The sequence below is a fragment of the Zootoca vivipara genome, chromosome 7 (assembly GCF_963506605.1).
Source record: "Zootoca vivipara chromosome 7, rZooViv1.1, whole genome shotgun sequence".
NCBI lineage: Eukaryota > Metazoa > Chordata > Lepidosauria > Squamata > Lacertidae > Zootoca > Zootoca vivipara.
The window spans coordinates 30470261-30485956 of NC_083282.1; the positions used below are offsets into that span (position 1 = coordinate 30470261).

The window sequence follows — 15696 nt, forward strand, 5'->3', positions numbered from 1 at the left end:
ATTGGCCCTTCTATAGAAACTTTTGCCGGATCAGTGTTTCCCAAAGTAATAGTAGTAGTAGTTTTGAAGTTAGACCAGGTACTCAGATTAGAATTGGAGTGGCTTCTTAAGGAATGGATGAGGAGTAGCAGTGTATGGAGGACAAATAGGTGACATCAGGAGTATAAGAAACCTAGCAGGTATAACCAATGAGTTTCCTAGGCTTAACAGGGATGGAAACTTGAATATGGTGGGTACCTGGTTCCTGAAGACTGAGATACATAGTATTCAGCAAAAGCATTATCATGTTGGCTCCAAAGAAAGATAAGACCCCAAATAGTGCTGCAGCAAACATACCAGAAGGCACACAGGTAGAGAAAAGTATAAACAAGAAAGATCAGAATTTCCCCTCTGGTCGGTCTCCTTCACCTGTTGTGAATTATCTTACGTTTTCACTTGTATGTGTTTTAATTGCAAAATAATTCTAATTACAATATTGCATTTTAAATAGATTAAGCAGGCAGCTCAGCCAACTATATCACAATTCAAATGCACTCCCCCCCTCAATCAAAAAGGATTTCCATTAAATTGTCCTAAAATTCGGCTGTTTTATTATGTGGAATATCATATATAGTTGTTGCAAAACAATAGTTTGGACAACATATTTGTGAAATTTTACTTTCTTCTCCCTCCCCACAAAACAAACAATACATTAGCATTACCAAAACAAACACCTCCCCCCTCCCCACAAACCTCCCTGTAACACATGTGAACCAACACATTATGGTAAAATATGCAAGCTTACAATTTGTAGGATTTTTGGGTCATGAGGGAAAAATTTTTAATAAATCCAACTATCTGCTAATAACTTAATCCCCTTTCATATCCACAGTACGATTAAAGTCCTAACAGAATTCCGGCATAAAAGATGCATGTTAATCTATGAAACAATTTGGAGCATTTTTGTTTAATCCCTCCATTTCTGCTTATTAACCAAAATGTCATAAAGACTGGCATTCAGGTTGTAAACATCCCTTTGACAGTCACAAAATTTAGGCAGTGTACTTGAGAGACCTTGTCTATGCATTGTGGGCCTGTCATTGAAAGCCCCACTGATTTCTCTGGCAAAGGTGGAGCTTCTGCACAGAAGTGGCTGGGAGTGTAGCTGTCGGCTAGGATATCTCTGATTAAAATTTAAACCTAGACTGGCCAGAGGCAAGCTGCTACCTCTGCCTTTCTCCCTCCTACCATTAGGGTAACAATGTGAGCCTACTAATGTATAGAAGCATTTGGAACAATGCCGCGACTGTTGCATCCTATATTGTGCTGCCTCGGCATGGCAGCATAGATCTTTTTGGATAATTGCACTTTCCCCCACCCTTCAGCACAGAATTTTAAAGCCCATTTTCAGAAGTCAGTTTTCAGTCTTATTTCTGTTGTGAATAAAAACTATATTGGAACCTTATTAAATCTGCAGCGTGGCTTTTCTGCCTGTGAAGCTTGTATGCAAAAAGCTGTAATCTTAACTTTTTATCCTGATTTTGCTATTATTATTTTTAAAATTAAAGAAATAATGAACTACTCAAATGCTTAATTGTTGCTTTATCTCTAGTACATTTTCTTTATCATTCTTTTCACGCAATGCATTTTTACTGTAGTAACAACATGTGTGCTGCGCTTTATGAAAGTCACTCGCTGGAAACCTTGGATATTTTCCACAGGGATCCCTATAGACCCATCCAATTTGAAAATACTCCGTTTTATCCTCTTCTTAATTACAATACGCAGAGCGGGATTCTGTTAACTGTTTAGAAGTTCCACAGAGCAATGATTCTATCCCAACTATAAAGAGTATGACAGAAAACTATTCACAGTTGGAAGCCAGCTGTTGCCTAGCTACCTAGCTTTTTAATTCAGAATCTCCTCCAATTTAATAATACCCAGCCCTTAAGCTGCTAAATGTATTTGTTCATGACTCACTGTACCATTTTGTGCATGCTTTTCACCAGTTAACATCAATTATGATAGGGAAAAGAGAGCATTTACAAAGGGGTTAACGTGTGGTGTAAATTCAAAAACTAGGAAAAAATGCAGACAAACTCCAGTAAAGTTGCAGCATGGGTACCATGCCAATGAAATTGCCAGGTGGAGAATTAGTTGCAATTAAAACAGCCATGGATGTAGTTTAGCAGGTGCCATAGAGCCTGCTTGTCCCGAAGCTTGGATGCCTCAGTTTATCTTTTTCACCACGAGGCATTTATGTTTCATTAGAAAACGTGAGGGTTTGGTTACTGTGCTTTAGCACTGAGGCCAAAATAGCCTTGCTTGGAAAGAAGGAAAGAAGGAAAGAAGGAAGGAAAGAAAGAAAGAAAGAAAGAAAGAAAGAAAGAAAGAAAGAAAGAAAGAAAGAAAGAAAGATTGTGGACCTCGGCAAATTAGGCAATTATTGTTGCATAAAAGATATGCAACAATAATGGGATAAAAGTCTAGAATGCAGCTTCATTGCAGAAAGGAAAATCTGATAGCCTTCCTGTGCCTTAATTATAACTCCAAGAAATACTCAAGTCTTTCCCAGCTTGGCACTTTTTGTTGTTTTATCTCTAGGTTAAAATCCCACCTTTATATTTCCTCAGATAGGATCTGCACCATTTAGAATGATCTTTATATATTGATGTCATCTGCTTTTCTTATTCCTTCTGCTGCCACCAGTTATTTCCAAATTACAGTATTCTCTTATTTACCTAATATCACTTATAGCTGAGTTTGGACTATAGGATGGATAGACTAGGAAACTTACAAGTCTTATTTAATAAATCCTATTTATAGTATCAGAAAATAGGCTTATGTGCAACTTAGATGTTAAATGAATGCTTTGTTTGATATATTTTTTAAAAAAATTGTATTAGGTAAAGGTAAAGGGACCCCTGACCATTAGGTCCAGTCGTGACCGACTCTGGGGTTGCGCGCTCATCTCGCATTATTGGCCGAGGGAGCCGGTGTATAGCTTCCAGGTCATGTGGCCAGCATGACAAAGCCACTTCTGGCGAACCAGAGCAGCACATGGAAACGCCATTTACCTTCCCGCTGTAGCGGTTCCTATTTATCTACTTGCATTTTGACGTGCTTTTGAACTGCTAGGTTGGCAATAAATAAATAAATAAATAAATAAATAAATTTGTATTAGCAGTTCCCTTAATTTGGCCTTTCCCCAATGCTGAGCATATTGCTAATAGCAAAGAGCTTTGTGGGGCTTCTCTGCTCCCTTGAACTCTGGTTGCTTGCACTGCTGCTTACTAGGACATAAAGGGGGTGAGGCTGCAGTGAGGTCAGTCTGTTGCGCAAACAATGGCAAAGCCAATCTGGCGCACCCACCGCTGTGCTTGCACCATGCCTCCCCGCCTTTTCCCTCTACCTCATGGTAAGCACCAGCGATGCAACAAACTGGAGGTCAGTTGTGTGTCACTGCCTCACCACGTTATAAGCTCCTACATATTAATCACTATTCAAACGAGATTGAGATGCATATGTCCTAATACGATGCAAATACATTTTGAGGTGTGGAATTTATTCACATTTCTGAAATTCTCTAAGTAAGAGTACCAATACTTGACTGTATAGAGCAGGCATCCCCAAACTGCGGCCCTCCAAATGTTTTGGCCTACAACTCCCATGATCCCTAGCTAACAGGACCAGTGGTCGGGGAAGATGGGAACTGTAGTCCAAAACATCTGGAGGGCCGAAGTTTGGGGATGCCTGGTATAGAGAAATACTAGAAGCCAGGCTATTTGCTTGTAAAAATCCAGCAGCTGCTTCCATGTTAGGAGATGCACTTTCCCTGGCAGCTCCAGTTGTAAAGGCAATTGCTGGCTCATTGTCTGTATCTTGGTTTGCACCAAACTTTTCCCATGCAGTTGCACAGATGCCTGTAAAATTGCATGAAACGTTTTGGTGTGAAGTGCTTTGCAGTTAAAGCAGTTGCTCCTGACTTTTTACCAGGGGACCAACCTTTCCTCTGTGCATTCATGTACTTTTGAGCTCCTAAAAATACTGTAGTGTTTTCTTTTGTTTCTTAATGGGCAGGAAACTTAAAGGAGGTGGTTAGGAACAAATAACAAGTGGAACAAAGAATGGTGGGATTTCTGTGACCCAGTTAAAGGCAAGTTCTCCCCATGCGAGTGGGGTCAGGTGAAATGTACAAAAGGGTAAGGGGATAATAACTGGAAGTTCAAAGAGCTCAGTGTTTATATGCTCAGAGTCACAGGAGTCAGAGTTGCAAGATTTAAGGGGAAACTGCAAAGCCAACAGACCCATGTTATAAAGGAGCAAACAGGAATAATCCTCTGAGGGCTAAAATTGACTGGGTCAACTACCACAGCATTTAAGAACAGAAAATGAAGGAGCTGTATGTGTTAGTTAAGGAATTCAAGGTGGTAGAAAAGGTCGGAATTGAAGCAGTTGGGTATCAATGGAATGAGGCTCAATAACATCCACGGGTAGGTCAAAATTCTAGGTTACCAGAAGCTTGCAGGTGCAGGGGTTGTGATGCTCCAGGAAAGATATAGGGTCAACAGCTTGTCTCAGGCTCCAAAGACATAGGTAGGATGGAAATGACCACAGTGCCCCTTCACTAACATATCACCTCCTATTTGGCGCTTGGCACTTGTATTTTATGACGGCAATGAGGTTACCCATTTGTCCTGTTAATACTGTCCTGTTGTTGGCACCAGATGTCCTTGTTGTACTCTTCACGCTATTACCAGAACATGGGAGGGAACAATTGGCTGGTGGGATGAGCATGTGAACTAAACTGGACATAACAATACAGATACTCACCAACATGCTCATTCACATGCTGTGCTGTCTACCACTGCTGTTCACACTTGACCAACAACCTTGAGGTGGGATGGTCTTCCTGATCATAGCCTGCGTGGATCTCCACATCAGTTCTGCTACTGCATTGTTACTGCTGTAGCTAGGGCAGGGGTCTGAAAACTAAGGCCTGTGGGCTGGATGTGGCCCAATCGCCTTCTAAATCCGGCCCGCGGATGGTCCAGGAATCAACATGATTTTACATGAGTAGAATGTGTCCTTTTATTTAAAATGCATCTCTGGGTTATTTGTGGAGCCTGCCTGGTGTTTTTACATGAGTAGAATGTGTCCTTTTATTTAAAATGCATCTCTGGGTTCTTTGTGGGGCATAGGAATCCGTTCATAATTTTTTTCAAAATATAGTCCGCCCCCCCCAAGGTCTGAGGGACAGTGGACCGGCCCCCTGCTGAAAAAGTTTGCTGACCCCTGAGCTAGGGTGAAGCCCTGCATGCAGTTTTCGCTCTATAAATCTCTAAATCCCCAATGTCAAGTCATATTTATTTCTTAGAATGCAGCACATCCACCTCTTCCAGCTGTTTTTCTTTTTGCTGCCTTGCCGTCTTTATATATATATATATCAATAATGTATCCAATGCATTTCAAAGCTGCACTGTTCAGCTTTGAACAGATTATTTATATGCTCTTGAATTCAAATATAAAAAAGCATTCCTTTAGCCAGATCTCCCTTGGAATTTCAGAGCCCAGGAAGGCAGTTGGTGTGGCAGCTTTGGTGTGTTGTATGACAAGATGTAAAACCTTCCACCGGGGTCACCTTATAAATATTTATTCCAATAAATTTCTTTAAAGAAATTAAATTACGTGTTCTATACAAAATAGACGAGAAAGGCTTTTAGTGTCACCGGCTGCAAATTGAAGTCATTTGTCTAGGAGGGTCAGGTGCCACTTTGTGGTAAGGATTTGTCTGAGATCCAAGTGAAGAAAGATTGATAGCACAAAGAGATTGATGAAATGAGCAATGCAATATGCATATGAAGTTCTGGGTTAATTAGGGAAATTTAAACCAGAAAGGTTCTTTTGTGTGAGGTGTAGGAGCTCACACAATAAATTAGGTGTTTGTGCCCACACACACACAGAGAGAGAGAGACAGTATCTTTGACACTTGAAAATGAGAACTAAAATGGTTGCTTTATCACACTATAATGTGGTCTACCTGGCTGTAATATATTGGCACATTTCAGCACATTTCATCAATATTTTTGTTGATCCAACAGGATATATCTGTTGTACACACAACAACAGTCTTGTTCTGGGGCATCTCCGAACCCTCTGAGATAGATGGTGGCACTAGGGGCTACCTGAGATGGGAATATCGAGGGCAGACAGGGAGCTTCCTCTTCTTTTGTGAGCAGAGGCCTCTACTGGTGCTGTTATGACCCAAAGAGTCCTGCACATTTTCTTTTTAACCCTTATCTGGTAGTGAACATTGAATATTAACTTTTTCCTTTCCTTTTTGCTTCACAGAAACCAAAACAGAAAGACTGGCATCCTCCCGGAGGGTTTATCTTAGGACTCTGGGCGCTCATTATCATGGTCTTCTTTAAAACCTACGGAATCAAACACATGAAACACATCTTTTAGACCCTGAGAGCAATCAAGATGTCTTGCTCTGAATGCATCCTTGAATAAAAATGAGGTCTTCTACCAGAAAGTACTTCTCCTCCACCACCCCGCTTGTTATGATACTTGCACATTTTTACTTTGTGTTTTGTATTGTTAAATGCAGCTGTTTAATACCCATTTTGAACGCATTTTATAAAACTTCCAAGGACACAGAGGCCTCCTGCCGGTGAGATCCTTCCCTCCTTCTCCTCCATTGAAATGAATGAGCAACCTAACATACAGGAGTAAAGGCACTCCAAAGAGGTAAAAGCAGGCTTCATCTTATCTAAGTTTGCTTCAGGGAGAAAAGTATTTGCATCTACTATACAGGGAGTATTCAGGGTGGCATTGCCCTGCACTGCAGAACAAATTGTAAGTTGTAAAAATATTATTTTCTCTCCTCTTCTTCTTCTTCTTCTTCTTCTTCTTCTTCTTCTTCTTCTTCTTCTTCTTCTTCTTCTTCTTCTTCTTCTTCTTCTTCTTCTTCTTCTTTCATTACCCCCATCACTGAAATGAAGGTCTAGACAGTATGCAGAACCTTATTTAAGATGTCATTTTATCAATATAGACTTAAGTCACTTTGCGGACTTTTGCAGTGACATATTGAACACTTGCTCAACAGAAACAAAAATACCATAGGAAATATTGATTTTGCTCTGTTAAATACAGCCCTTTAGATCAATCCTTTTACCTAGGGCAGTTTTGCTTCTTCGATTCCAAGAATGATTAGAATTGAAAAGAAAGAAGGCCCAAACAATGTATTTCCTGGATTTACCTGGTGAGAGAGCCCACCCACTGCCTCGTGTTCAGCAGAAGGATATGCTGTCTGACTTTCCAAAATCACTTTATGTTCTTCAGTATCTTGTTAAGAGGAACAAGTTGTTAAAAACAAGATTCATGAAAAAAATCCATTAGGACTATGTACTTGAAAACTGAGCTATACATTTTGTTGTCGGGTGTATTATTTATTTGTTCTTTGTGTTCTGCTCTTCATGAATTAAATCTGTTCACAGAGAAAATAAAAGTAGGAAGAAGAATGGCTTGCTGCAGAATGATTTGGGGTGGACCATAATAAGTGTTATGCAATCAAATTTATTGGTTACTAAATATGTCCTCATATGGAGTGACTCCAATATGGAAGATTGCCACATTAGAGCATGTTGAATTTTTGAACTTTTGAATTCCAAAAATGAGGAGTGTTGAAAAGTTGTAACATGACTTGGGAATTCCAAAGATATTTGGTTAATTTAATATAATTTAGTGTTGCTTAGTAAGTAAAATGTGTGTAAAATTGCGTAGAAATAATTAAAAATGATTGCCAAGTCCTTTCAGTTAATTTGTTTGTTTGTTTGGCATTACCTGACCTTTTCAGAAAGTAAAATGACAATTCTTTGGTTTTCTGAAAGCTCCTCTGAAGGAAGATGCAGGGTATAAATCTAAATAATAAATAAATAAAGTGGAACCCAAAAAACCCCTTTCAGTCTGAAGTGCCGTAGCAACAGTTATCTCTCTCAGGTGAGCGCGATGCAGTTTCTGTTCCACAAGCACAATACGTTGGTAAGTATGCCATACTGTTCTGTGGAATGAAACGGAAACATACAAAACAGACTTTATCAATGGCAGTGTTAGCTGTGTATGTTTATTGTCCTTCAGTCCACTCAGCATCATACAGAGGTGAGTGGGCAATATGTGAGGTTAAAAAAACCCCTGTTACTTCTAAGTACTGTTTTATGAGGCATTGAAGACATCAGGCTGGATCCAAAGATGTTCTTCCTTTTGCAAAATGCTGCCTCTTCTCATGGAAGAGCCTTTTCTGATCTAGGAAAGAAATGCTACATCAGAAGTGGCCCAAATCCAGAGAGACACTTGCACAAGACTGCAAGAGACTTTTGCCCAAATCTTGTTCTTTCTTTGTCGGCACTAGAGCAGTGGTTCTTCACCTTTTAGGGGGTCATGGGCCTCTTTGATAATTTGATGGACCCCTACCCAATAAATTTGATATGAAAAAGTTTTTTTCCTCCACTAACACAATTTTCAAAGTATCAGGGAGAAAATAGAAGAGCATCCCTTCTTTTGCACCTGGTTCATGGATCGTCTATGGACCAAAGGTTAAGAACCTTAGCCCTAGTGTGTATATGTTTTTTAGCCTTTCCTAATCTCTTTCCTAAAAAATGGTGCTTCTCTTACTGTAACATACCCTGATGTATAGTGCACTGCACTGAGAAAATACTCTGTTGGATTGTGGAAGAGTTTACTGAACAGCACCAATACATTTCCCCCATTTCACTCACAGTTCTTTGGCCCACACCTCAATAAGCTGGATGGCTCAGTAATGGGAGACTGATAAACTTGGTTCAAATAATTTCCTCAGCATAGCCAATTCATCTGTTACCGGGAAGTGAGAAATAACCTTCTTTCTACACCTCTTGATAAAGTTTATGAATAGATGGTTGCTGAGAATACTTGGCCAGGAAAGCCTGGGTCAGAATGACACCCAAGATAATCTACTCATTGTGAATACAATCACAGGCTTCTTCTAGGCCACAATGAGCATAAAATGAGCCATCTTGCCTATACTATCTTTAAGAAAATGTCAGAAAATGGGAAAATAACTCACCTTTTTAGAGGTAGGTACACCTGCAAACCCATGATGATCAAAGGCACCATTTTGTCAGATTTGTGGATGAAAAGAAAGCTTTATTCTCAGGAAAGTTGGCCCGGAATCCTTTGCAAGCAGTTACCTCAAATTTAGAAAATTAAAAACAAATGCACAAAGTGTTTAGAGGAATTTAAGTTCTGAAAAGGTTTTTTTTAATGAAGTATACCGATACACCATTTTCTTTACATTGAATTAGTCTTTAAAGGGCCATCTATGTATAATTCCTTGATTCAAGTATGTGACAGTGATTCCATCTTTCTTTTTTCTTTACATTCACATTTATCATATTTTATAAATCTAACGATAAATGTGTTTTATGGACAGAAGTTGTCACATTGACAGTGAATTTAATAAAGCCCTGTTTCACTTGCGATTGAACTCTGTCATCCTCACTTTGTAGGCCTCATATGGACCTCTCGTTCAGCCTAAAAAACTGCCCATCTGAGTAAAAGCAGCAGACTTTGGATGGATTCTGAGGAGACGTGGAGATACAAGTCAAGACGTCCTTCTGAAAAGATAATCTGCTTAGGGAAAAGAGGCAATTAGGTGGGTTATTAAAATACAATTTATGAAACGGAAAAAGCAGTAAGTATGCCGGCAAAGCTGATTAACAGAGGTGAGAAAAGCAATTAGATTGAAATGCAGCAATCCATGCTCAATGAGTCTGAGGGTATGATTCTTTGATGCACAGAGAATGGAAAGCAATTGGATTGTAACATCCACAATCTTTTCCTTTTTGGCGCTTGAGGGTCCAGCAGCTTATTGTTGAACGCATCTAATATTCTTGCGAGCACATTCTAATGAGGTGTATAGCATTCAAGGTCTGAAGGTCTACAGTGTTGGTGAAATCTATTGCAACCAAACTGGGTTGCTAGATGCATCACAGTATGCAAAGTTATCACAGAACACAGAATGGGCTGTAGGTAGCTTATGGGGCCAAAACATTACATTTCAGAACAGCCCAACGAGGGCTGTGCATGCTTAGGGGCCACAGAATACAAAATAGAGGGTGGGGAAGAAGAAGGTGTGGAATGGAGTGTCATAGGATATGGCTAGAACCTTGAACAACCTGTCTGTTACAGTCAACTGACCAAAGTATAAAATACAAAATCACAGCCTCAGTAGAACCAGTTTATTAACACTGACAAGTGAATAATGAATGATCATAGCCTGTATGAGAGATAAAGCATTCAGATATTTTGCTGCCTGTTCAGTAACAGATTTATTAGTCCTCTCAAGGAAGGAAGATACTCAGAAATACCCTTTTTGATCAACCAGGAAAATTTCTCATAAGAGGCTAAATAATGTGTTCTCCAAGCCATTGATAAAATCTACAGTAGAAGAACAGGTGAAAGGCCATTTCGATTTCTGCAGCTATCCTGGAAGGGAACCTTGGGAAATCTGCCCTCTACGATCTTCTTACAAGGTAAAGCAATAAAACTGCTCTTCTATTTAGAAATGGCATACATTTGTCAGAGGCAGACTAAGGCCTAGTAACTTTGTTGTACATGGCCCATTAGCTGATGTGTGTCACTCTGGGACTTCCACATCTTCTATTTTCTGTGTAGCCATATATTTTTTAAAAGTATTTTTATTAAAGATTTGTTGATTTACAAAGGTATTGCAGTGTCTCATATTTTTACATGTATCATTTTTGCAAATCAGTTTCATTTGTTGAGACACTGGGAAGAAAGAGGGGGAACGAGGTGGATAGGGGGTGGGAGAGTAGGTGGGGGTGGGATCAGGTAGTGATGTTTCTATTTTACTTAATATATGTAGGGTTTGATGTCAGCGTTGCTTGCACAGGTTCTCTTTTATTCGCTTGTGTTCTTTTGGTGGTGAGAGAGATTTGGGTTGGGTTGGATTGGCTGTGGTGGTCTTTGTTTTCATGTGTGAGTGGGGTGGGTGGGTGGTTGTTTTGGATCAGGTTAGCCATATTGATTTGTATGGTGTTGGTAGATTTTTGTCATTGTCTTGTTGGGCTGTGTGTCTGATAAAGGGGAGCCATACCGGGGTGAAGGCGTCCTCTTCTATTTGTCCCCGTGTCAGTTTCAGCTTATTGGTTAGTTTTTCTAGTAAGGCTGTTTCCCATACTATTTGGTACCATTGGTCCATGCTTACTCCTGACAGGTCTCTCCAATGTCTGGTTATGATATTTCTGGTTGCTGAAAGTAGGTGGGTTATGAGTTCTTTGTGGTGTAAATGAGCATTATTGTCTTGAAAGATGTTTAGTAAGGCCAATTCTGGGGTGATTTCTATTACTTGTTTGGTTATTTTACATATTTCTCGTATGGTTGTTCAGAAGAATTGGATTTTGGGGCATTCCTACCACATGTGGAGGTATGTGCCTGTGGAGGTGCACCCTCTCTAGCATTTTGGTGAGGTTCCTGGGCGTATTAGCGCAAGTTATATTGGTGTTAGGTACCACCTGTAGCTGAGTTTTAGGGTGAGGGTTTCATTGATATGGATTTAAAGGGGGGGTTTAAACCACATTCTGGTCCATTGGATGGGGTTGCTTTCATATCCTATGTCATCCTCCCATTTTTATTTTTATTTTATTGTGTCTAGGGAGTTTGTGGGATTTTGGAGTACGGTAGTATTTTGTATATTGCGGAGACCATCCCTTTGCTGTGTCCCTTTGTCATTAGGAGGAGGTTTTCGGAAGTTCTCAGGGGTCTATTTGCTGTGTAGACATATATTTGACTTGCACTAGGTCCAAGGGAATCAGATAAGGAGGCAAGCCAGCAACACAAATTATTCCCATTGACATTCTTCAATATACACCCCAAAGAGTCCCACAGCACCTGACATGCCTGAGACATTGGAGAGACAGCGAAGATCCAGAGCCAGTAATGCATGGTATATCTATGCCAAGATGCTTAATGTGCTATGTCTGACTTCCAGATTAAGGGCAGTGCTAGCAACACATTTGATTGTGCCCAGTATAGGTCTAAGAAAGGAGGGCAGAGTTCCTTTTAAAGAAAATTTAAGGCCAGGAAACCAAACGGAGGCCCTGTACAAAATCTAATTCACACTTTTTACAGTGCACACCTGTGTGGCTTAAAACTCTTTTTGCATTGGGGCTGCTTAAGTTTACCCAGCACGAAAAGTGCTTTTACGCTCTTGGCGTTGCTTGCTCAGTGCCCTGGTTCTGGGAGTGTTAGGGGCGCTCTCACGAGACTTCCAACAATCTGACTTCCCCGATTTGCCTGCACATAGTTGAAAGCACACAAATTAAGTCTGCGTAAGATGTGGGCATACTGTACAAGGCCAAAGCAAATAGACTCTGCTGTTCTCCAGCCTTTTTGAGGAGTTTTTGCAGTTACTCTCTTATAGGTGTTGGATGTGATTATGAGTTTCTAGGAATGGTAATTACAATAGCAATGAGAATAATATCCCTGCAGAGACACACTAATAGTGACCTGTGTTTTTAAAAACTCCACTTCTCAAAGCTTTTATTTGTATCTTTGTTGTACTTTTGCGTAAGTGTAGAAACTAATAGAGGTGCTTTCAAGGTGATGCTGAAAAGGCTATAGCATCCCAGGTTCTCTATTTAGAGAAGCCTGGGTATTTGTGTTAAGGACACAAACACTAATGGAGCCTAAAGTACGAGCAGGTTGGAATTAAGTGTTTTTTCATCCAGCATTCAATCCACCTTCCTCTTTTCTATTAGCAGCCACACACAATAACAAAAATCAATAAAAACTGTGGCAAATACATTGTGCAAGTGTCAATGTTCTCTGCAGAAACAAGAGGCGTTCCCATGCTTTTAAAGGAAATGGTATCTGGGCTGCTGATAGCATCCAAGTCACAACTTGGGAGACAGGGCTTAGGTTTTGTAATGTGCAAAAGGAGAGAAAGCGTCACTACCTTGTCTGGTTTGTAGGTTCTGCCCCCCTCCCCAAAATCATACTAATTTTGCCAGCCTAATACCTCCCCCCCCAAACACACACTCCAGTGTGCCATGGGACAACAGTCTGATGAAGATGGGAGTGTAGACTTCATAATGTACTGCATTCGGTCCTAGCCTATAGATCAGGGGTAGTCAATGTGATCGCCTCCAGCTATGGTTGGATTCCAGCCTTCATCAGTGCCAGTTCATACAGCTACCGGTTAGGGATGGTAGGAATTGGGAGTTAAGCAACATCTGAAAGGCATATAGAAGCTCCAGATGAGGCACCAAAACAACCTACTTTCCTCCTTCCCTTTCCCAACGATCCCTCTTTCCTCTGCAACTATTTCTTAAAGAAGCAGTTGCCGAACATTGTTCTTATAGTCAGCCCTAGTTTAACACTGCTAACTTCATTCTTTCTCTTGGAGAAGCCTGGGCTGTCAAAGTCAAGAGTTCATAACCTGAAAGTACATCTATTTATGCTTCAAGCCTGAGCTTGTTCTTTCTGCAAGTTGTGGCTCCTTGTGGCTCCACCTGACCTGCTTTCTGCAAGTTTTGGCTCCTTGTGAATACATCTACATGATTTTCCCCTTCTTTCATTTTTATATATGCTCCTTTTAAATATCAGCTAATCTCACAGCCACATCAGTTTCTTTACATGCCTTCCACTTTTATTTCTAGATGGCATCATATGCAATTGCACCTTCAACATACCACCTTTAAGAAATGCCCATCCATCTTGAACTCAAGTATTTCTGACCTTGGGATCTCTCACCCACTAGAAACTGTCAGGCAATGGAGGAATTTGTTGGCCATACATTCTTGGCAGTTTGCATTCCAGTAGATACCAGAGTAGTCAAAGCATCCAGTGACTGCTATATATCTCCTTTTTGAATGTTTGGTAATCTGCTGTAGGGAGGCATCATCTAAGTCTTTTGTCTGGCTTGGAGGCCCATAGCAGTTTTTACCCAAATCCTTCCATGCCCCAAGTCAAAGGTGTACACATCCTTTACATTTAATGTTTGGTTTATTCCTTTTGAATAGGTGATAGCCCTCAGCTATTATATTCTGCTCACAAGTCTTCAGTAAACCCTAGCCAGTTATTTGCTATCTTAATAGTTGAAGTTCATCTTGTTTGTTTCCCATGCTCTGTGCATAGTATAGTATAGAGACAACTGAACCATGAGGCATTCCCTCCAGCTGTTTCTTGTTTCTTTCCTGCCTTTTAGCAGTTTCCTGAACATCAGTTAAATATCCCCAGTATTTGGTTCCCCATGTCCTCTGGTTATCTCATAGCTGCCAAGTTTTCCCTTTTCTCACGAGGAAGCCTATTCAGCATAAGGGAAAATCTCTTAAAAATAGGGATAACTTGGCAGCTATGGGTTATCTCCCTCCCTCTCAGAATTCAGTTTAAAGCTCTTCTGTTCAGGTTTGCAAGACTCCTAACAAACAAATTCTTGTCAGCTACTGTGAGGTATACAATCCATCTCTTGTAATAAGTCCTCCATGGAAGTGGGGACCATGGTCAAAGAAACCAAATCTTTCCCAATGATACCCATTTGCACAACCAGTTTTTAACTTCTAGTATTTTCTTCCCAGGAAAGAATATATTCTTTTAACAGGAAAGAGTGGTGAAATAACCACGTGCCCCCAGGGTTCTTCAACTTCCTACTCAGAATCTCACAGTCCCTTGCAATATGTTGAAGGCTTTCTGGCAGTATCATTTGTACTCACATGGCTCGGTCCCCACTTCAAGAGAGACAATTCCCCTCAATATAACTAAGGTCATAGAGTGGTCTGTTCCTCTGTGGCGCCTGGAGGACCTGGAACTTGATGGTATGCACTAGGGTTCAGTACTGCAATCCTTCCTTTCTCTCTCTCCTCCCCCCCCTCCATGCTGTAAGAAAAGGGAATCATACAGCAAGACTCACTTGATCCCTACAGATTCTGAAGTTCAGCTCAAATAGAAAGAGAAATTTCAAATCACCCCTAGGCACAGCACCTGTGTATTATGGTTTTCAGTGCTGAGCAATTTAAAATAACCTGACCCCTTGATGACAACCTAACTCTATTTTTAGTGCCTGTGATGTGAAAGGATTTCATCATTTGAACTACTGGTGTATGGCAGTGTGCAATAGGTCTAGTAATTCTTGGCAATTCCTTTGAAGAAGTGATTTGACTTTGAGCATTTGTGAGGTGAAAGGACAAACAACACTGAAAATGAAATCCTCTTTATTCATCAGCCAGGTATAACCCCACAAAAACAAAATGTGCAAGTATCAACATACAGTGCCATTGTCTGATTTGAAATAATTTCATATTGTCCAGTGCATCTCAAAATAAACCAGCACCTTTTATTCGTGTTGAGTCAGGACCAACATTAGATCCACATAGAATTTTGTTGGACTCAATCATGCTTACCACACCTCAAAACGTACAGTACATGAAGTTGGTTGACGAGGTGGAAACTTCCTCTGCATTCACCTGCCTTCCCTCAGCTGCTACTTAGTTATACACAAACCCTTTATTTACAAAAGTCTGGGCTCTTCTATGCCCAGAAAAGGATGCAGTCGGCCTTTCTTGGTTTCATTACTGCCCCCATGTTGGCCTGTATAGCTTCTGTCATCATCATAACAATGATTCTTGTTAAACGCTTTCATAAGTTTGAAAGAAAGAA

The 15696-nt window shown here is 40.4% G+C and overlaps 1 protein-coding gene across 4 annotated transcripts in view; it reads left to right on the forward strand.

The window, feature by feature from the left end:
* The window catches only part of PIGK (phosphatidylinositol glycan anchor biosynthesis class K), a 113570-nt gene that overhangs the window by 90687 nt on the left and 7187 nt on the right, over positions 1-15696 (forward strand). For 2 of the 4 annotated variants that reach the window (XM_060276807.1, XM_035121512.2), the window contains exon 11: positions 6331-10553. In XM_060276807.1, the coding sequence (XP_060132790.1) occupies positions 6331-6447 (117 nt within the window). In that variant the 3' untranslated portion in view covers positions 6448-10553. The remainder of the gene's footprint in view (positions 1-6330; positions 10554-15696) is intronic. The other 2 variants (XM_060276806.1, XM_060276808.1) reach the window with 2 other exon arrangements.